This window comes from Octopus bimaculoides, chromosome 4 (assembly GCF_001194135.2).
Source record: "Octopus bimaculoides isolate UCB-OBI-ISO-001 chromosome 4, ASM119413v2, whole genome shotgun sequence".
NCBI lineage: Eukaryota > Metazoa > Mollusca > Cephalopoda > Octopoda > Octopodidae > Octopus > Octopus bimaculoides.
The window spans coordinates 77,341,943-77,348,364 of NC_068984.1; the positions used below are offsets into that span (position 1 = coordinate 77,341,943).

Genomic DNA, 6,422 nt, shown 5'->3' on the forward strand with positions numbered 1-6,422 from the left:
GACAATACACACACACATACACACATTTATATATATTTGTATGTATATATATATATGTGTATATATATATATATATATATGTTGTTGTACTTGGGGATGGTCATATTGCCAGTTTAGCCAATAAAAACACACGCACTGTATATTTGGTGTTAATTTGCTTCAGCTTTATATTACATTAATCTTAATCTTATTTCGGCCAGAGTTCTTTCGTCACACTTCTGTGACCTCATCAGTGGTCCTTTGTTTCCTTCTTTCTTATGTGTGTCTCACCTTGCTAACTATCAGCCATTTTGTATTTTGTATTCCTATTGTCGTGTCCGTCCGGGGAGAGTCATTCTCTTTTAGTGCCGTATTATTTAACACACTCACCGGTAACGTTTCTGATGTTTCAAGTTGAGGACCGAGAGATGAGTTGTGCCTATAAGCTAAGATCTTTGTTTTACGTTTCTCTAGTATACTTATTAATGTAGGATAATGACCGAAAGAATACAATTGCGTATATAAATTGCCGATATGGGACTTGCTTGGAGGATGTCTGGAGTAACTTTAGTTGATATGGTACGCAGCTGGAAGATCAGGAAATCTCTCCAGGTCGAGCCGCTGCTTTTCTGCATTGACAGGTCACAACTCCGGTAATACAGAGAAGTGATTAATATATATTTGGGAAAGAATTGCAAGACAGAGTCTTCAAGCTGAGCCAACTTGCAGGATGCTTTACAATAGTCCTATAAAGTGGTGAATGGATGATATCCATAGTCCCAGTTGGTCACGCTTGGGAATCCAGCTGAAAAGTGTTGGGATGGTTATTGCTGGTAAGGCCTAAAGAGAAGATGCTTTCGGACTCTGCCCCCATGGACCCCAACCACGAATAGTGGGGATAAAAATGGATTGAGGAATAATCTTGTTGGTGGTGGTGGTTGGCACTCCGTCGCTTACGACGTCGAGGGTTCCAGTTGATCTGATCAACGGAACAGCCTGTCCGTGAAAATAACGTGCAAGTGGCTGAGCACTCCACAGACACGTGTACCCTTAACGTAGTTCTCGGGGATATTCAGTGTGACACAGTGTGACAAGGCTGATCCTTTGAATTACAGGCACAACAGAAACAGGAAGTAAGAGTGAGAGAAAGTTGTGGTGAAAGAGTACAGCAGGGTTCGCCACCATCCCCTGCCGGAGCCTTGTGGAGTTTTAGGTGCTTTCGCTCAATAAACACTCACAACGCCCGGTCTGGGAATCGAAACCGCGATCCTATGACCGCGAGTCTGCTGCCCTAACCACTGGGCCATTGCGCCTCCGGAGGAATAATCTACTCACCTGTAATAAATACCAACCCTATGCTGATACAGTCTTTCATTCAGTTCTTACATCCTGGATGTTCCCCCTGGGTCAAGGTTTACGGCACAAAGAGAGTATCTATTTATGCTCACATCTACCTCGTAAGTACCTAAAACAACCATTGAAAGCATGACACATGTTACCAAGTCATATTTGCCCATGAAAACTGCTGGTTGTACTTCTGTCTCAGACCAGCCAGACAAGCAGAAATGTTTAATTTGGCACTATACATGTTTTTCACTTTTTCATGTCTCTCTTAATACTTTTACTCTTGTTTGATGAGCAAGATCAACTGAATAGTCAGATACTCTTTTTTTCTCTCTTCATTCGACATTTTTAACTTCATTATGCATTTCTTTGATTGCTTTATTTCGGTTAGCTTTATATTTCTATACGTTTACAGTTGTATGCTTTTGCTTGTCTGACTCGACATATAGTTATCTCGTCTCCATTTTGTTTCATTAACTTGATAATATATAGATATATATGGAGAGAGAGAGATCGGGGAGAGGAGTAAAAGTAAGGATAAGCAAGTTAGGTAAGTCGATATACAAAACATATTAAATATTAGATATTAAATATTAAAAACGCTTAACGCAAAAGATGTACATATGTCCAACTTACACAGAATAGAAATGATATCAGGAATTAAAGGAGTTGAATAAGAGTTTTATGGGATCAACAGCTATTTCTGGGCGCTTGGTGGTCCAAAATAATGATTATAAATTGATTCTATTCTCGGGTAATACCAGCCTCTGTCTTCGGGAGAAAAATTTTACACTTGAGGTGTTGACAGAGTGGATATCTGTCTCTCATTTATAATCTGTGTGTGTGTGTGCGCGCGCGTATGTATGTATACATATGTAGATATAGATATATATTAAATAAGTGCAAGTACATACATACACACACACACACGTATACACGAATGTACGCACACATATGTACATATGTGTGTGCCTCTTCGTATGCATGTGCATACACGCACATGTGCAATCAGGTATGTAATATAATTATGATATCAATTTATGTTGAGCAGTGTCTATGTTTTCGATCGCCTCACTCCTAAAGATTTACCAGATTATCATCAAGAAGAAAAATACATGTTGTAAAAGAGAGAATTTAATGCATATTCAGTCATATGAGGACTGCAGAAATGGAGTTATATCATGTTACTGAAGTTCTCTTTGAGGAATTAATATACGTAAGGCGGTTTGTTTACATCTTCGTAAATTAGCGTTTAGGCAAAAATAAAATGATAGAATAAGTACTAGATTTTAAAGTACTATAGTGGATTTTGTCAACTAAACTTTTCAAAATAGTGCTACAGCATGGGCGCAGTCCAATGATTGAAATAAGTAAAAGATAAAAGATATAACTACCCATGAAGGAGCAGTGATTCTTAGTTGAGACCAGCATCTTCTTTATACGAGGAATTCACAGACCTGAAGAAATAATAAAAAAAACATGTGTACAATTCTTCAATAGTCTTTAATATTCCTTATTGTTATTGGTGGCGAGCTGGCAGAATCATTAGCACGCCGGCCAAAATGCTTTGCAGTATTTCATACATCTTCACGGTTTGAGTTCAAATCCCGCCGAGGTCGACTTCACTTTTCGGAGTCGATAAAATAAATTCCAATTGAGCACTGAGGTCGATTTTATCGACTTAACCATTCCCCAAACATACTGGTTATGTATGATATACTGTGTTATTCCATAAATAATGCAATTTTTTTTTTCAATTGGATGAACTAAACGTCGAAGGAGGACGGGATAAACTGCCAGCATCAACTTGCTATAAAAGCTGGTAGTAATTTTACCTTGTACTTATTCTTAAAGCAAATTTTGAAGAGTGCAGTTAATTTTTTAAAGCTATAATGGAAGTGTCAAAGAAGCATATTCGGCATATTTTGCTTTATGAGTTCAATAAAGGCAACAAGGCACCGGAAATTGCGAGGAATATTAATACAGTCTATGAGAATCGGAGAATAAGCGTAAGCCAGTGTCAATGGTGATTCCAGAAATTCCGAGCCGGAAACTACAGCCTAGAAGATGAGCCTCGTCCTGGAAGATTTGTAGAGCTCGATGAGAACGTCCTGCAAATCCTGGTGGAACAAAATCCCATCGTAAATATTGAGGAACTAGCAGAGAATCTTGGATTTGGTCATTCAACCATTTATAGACACCTGCGTGCCAACGGAAAATGACCATCTTTGGTTTCAATACGAAAAGTGTTCTTCCATCAGGATAATGCTTGGCCACAAACAACAAGGATGACATTCCATAAGCTGGAGCAGTTTGAATGGGAAACGATGCCCCACCCACCATATTCGCCGGACATTGCCCCATCTGATTATCATTTATTCCGCAGTCTTCAAAATCATTTTGACAGAAAAATATGAATTCTGTAGACAAGATCAAAACAGTACTGGAAGAGTATTTTTCGTCACGGACATATACATTTTGGAAGAGGGGCCTTGCAAGTATACCAGATAGATGGAAGAGTACTGTAGAAAATGAAGGAGAGTATATTTTAGATTAAAAAAGAACTTTGTTGATATTAATTTTGAAAAGTAAGACAAATATAAAGAAATGCATTCTGGGATGATCCAATATTTAGACGTTAAGCTTGGTATTAACTCAAATCACATAACACAATGGGTTGCTTTGGATACTATAGTTATATCACCAAGGTGAAACCTGAATATAAATTCATTTAAATCCTAAGTAGATAATATGGTTCCATCCCCATGGAGTCTTAATTTGAACATTTAAAATTTTTTAATGAATGCTTAGATGCTATCTGCAGCCATACGGACATAAGTTTATAGCAGCTATCAGCCTAAAATTTGAAACTGCAAATCGTTTTTTCCCCAGTTGAGAATTTTTTGGTAGGCAGACAGACACTTCAAATAAACTGATGACATTTTCAAGAAGTTAACTATTAATTTCCTTTGAATATATATCAACATTGACTAATTGACGTTAGGGACAATATTAACTATCTAAAATTAATGAATACACTTGATTATGCCAGCAGGAAACTACCCAGTGAAGGGCACATAAAGTATTTCCAAAAGGCAGAGACGACGATCAGATGAGAGAATAGAAAGAAGATATACGAGCATCATGTCAGCTGTTGAACTTGCTAGTAAAACTTGTCAAGAATGAAGTGCTGCAAGCAAACTATGTCTTGCTACTTGCTCTAGAGCTACACTTTAACAAACAGCGCTCGTATACTACTCTAACTCACACTTTCGCTATTTATCTCGTGTTCTCGTAACCACAGAAGCAATCCATAATTACACCACTGCATAAAAACAGCTTTGGCTTCTCTTGCTGTTCTCTTCGAACCGTCGTGAATTGAAACTATGACCTCTTTCTTTGATCCAGTTAATTCATCTTTCTATTCATCTCAACTGTAAGAGGTTGTTTCTGTAGTCTTGCTTTTATAAATAAGAGTCAAATATTCATCAAGACGTGCTACACCATCATAAAAAATAGAAGACTATATTTTATAATGTGGTCTTTGAAAAAGGCAACACTTGATTAAGGCACCTCATCGAGATCTATTATCAAATGCATTTCAATGCAACCACCTCTTTTCCTTTTTTCATTTAAGAACTCTGGACGTAATGAATGTTTTCTAGCCCTTTAGTGAGTGTGGCAATCTATAGCATATCTTCATAAGTACAGTAGTCATGCATTACATAAGCGCATAGCCCATGAACTTGTGGGGAAATATATTGAACTTATCTAATACATATTCCATCGACGGAAAATAGCCAAAATTGACCTAAGCAACATTTGAACGTTAAGATCTACTATTCTACTGTTTTTTTTTCCAAATTGTGTTATACTGAATTATATTATAATGTTTTGTATTTATTTTCCAGGCTTTCCACTGCTATTTTTAATACCTTGGGTAATATCAAGAATAAAATATGACAACACACTGTAAGTTAAAATTTTATTCAACATATATAATTCCTGTGTATTCTAAGAATGTCTATTTATTTATATATTGATAATTTCCTTATTATATGGCTCCATATATGTATGTATGTATGTATATGTGTGTGTATGTGTGTGTGCGTATTTCTCTACATACATACACATATACGTAGATACTTAAATATATGCATACATACGTATACGTTTATTAGTTTCTGTATACATGTATGGAATAATATATGCGTGTGAGTGCACCTGTGTGTGCGCGTGCGTGTATGAGGGTGTAGGTTATTCTGGAGAGTAGGTGGTTTAACTTTGTCAGCACTGACTTCTCTTTAAAGGTTCTTCGTAACTTTTCATTCGAAATTTATATATCCATGGACTCGAAATAAAACATTTTCCCCATTTTAGAACGCTAAATTACCTTAAGATAAAATTTATATTTAGTCTATGATTTTTATGTATTTTTTATGATTATTTTTCTGAATTAGTTTATTGTATCATTAGTTTGTTTGCTTTTTTTTTGTATTATCATTTCTGTTGGTTTTATTATTATTGTCTTTTTATTTTCTAAAACACTTTTCAATTCAGTAAGAATTTACTTCTATCCTTTATGTGTGTATTCCTAGGTGAATTTCTAATAAATTAAATTAGAAATAGAAAAATAATATAAAGATAGATATGAATTTATAACACGTAGTAAGACGATGAATACAACGATACCGTCAGGAAGTGTTTACGCTCGAATTGCTAGAAGTAGCAGCTAAGTCTGCTTCAGACAATATCCAATTGTGGTTAATAATAGATACATTATACAATGAAGCCCATGGTATATAAAAAGACTAAAAGATGTAAATAAATAGAACGCACCCACCTAGAAGCACCGATACAGCCAGTAAACTTGCTAGAAGTAGCAGTTAAATTTTTCTCTGGTTAAGAAACTTGATTTTTTTTTACTAAAACTCTTCAAGGTGGTGTGCCAGCATGGCCACAGTCAAATGACTGAAACAAATAAAAGAGTAAAGAGTAAAGAGTATATGTATGTATATGTGTACGCAACCTCATCCTCATATACACATAAGTGTTTACATGCATACACGTAACATAATACACATATACATACATATATA

The 6,422-nt window shown here is 35.8% G+C and overlaps 1 protein-coding gene across 1 annotated transcript in view; it reads left to right on the forward strand.

The window, feature by feature from the left end:
- LOC106876948 (glucagon-like peptide 2 receptor) overlaps positions 1 to 6,422 on the forward strand; it is a 363,581-nt gene that overhangs the window by 347,350 nt on the left and 9,809 nt on the right. Inside the window, exon 8 of the mRNA XM_014925716.2 lies at positions 5,235 to 5,295. Coding sequence (XP_014781202.2) covers positions 5,235 to 5,295 — 61 coding nt within the window. The remainder of the gene's footprint in view (positions 1 to 5,234; positions 5,296 to 6,422) is intronic.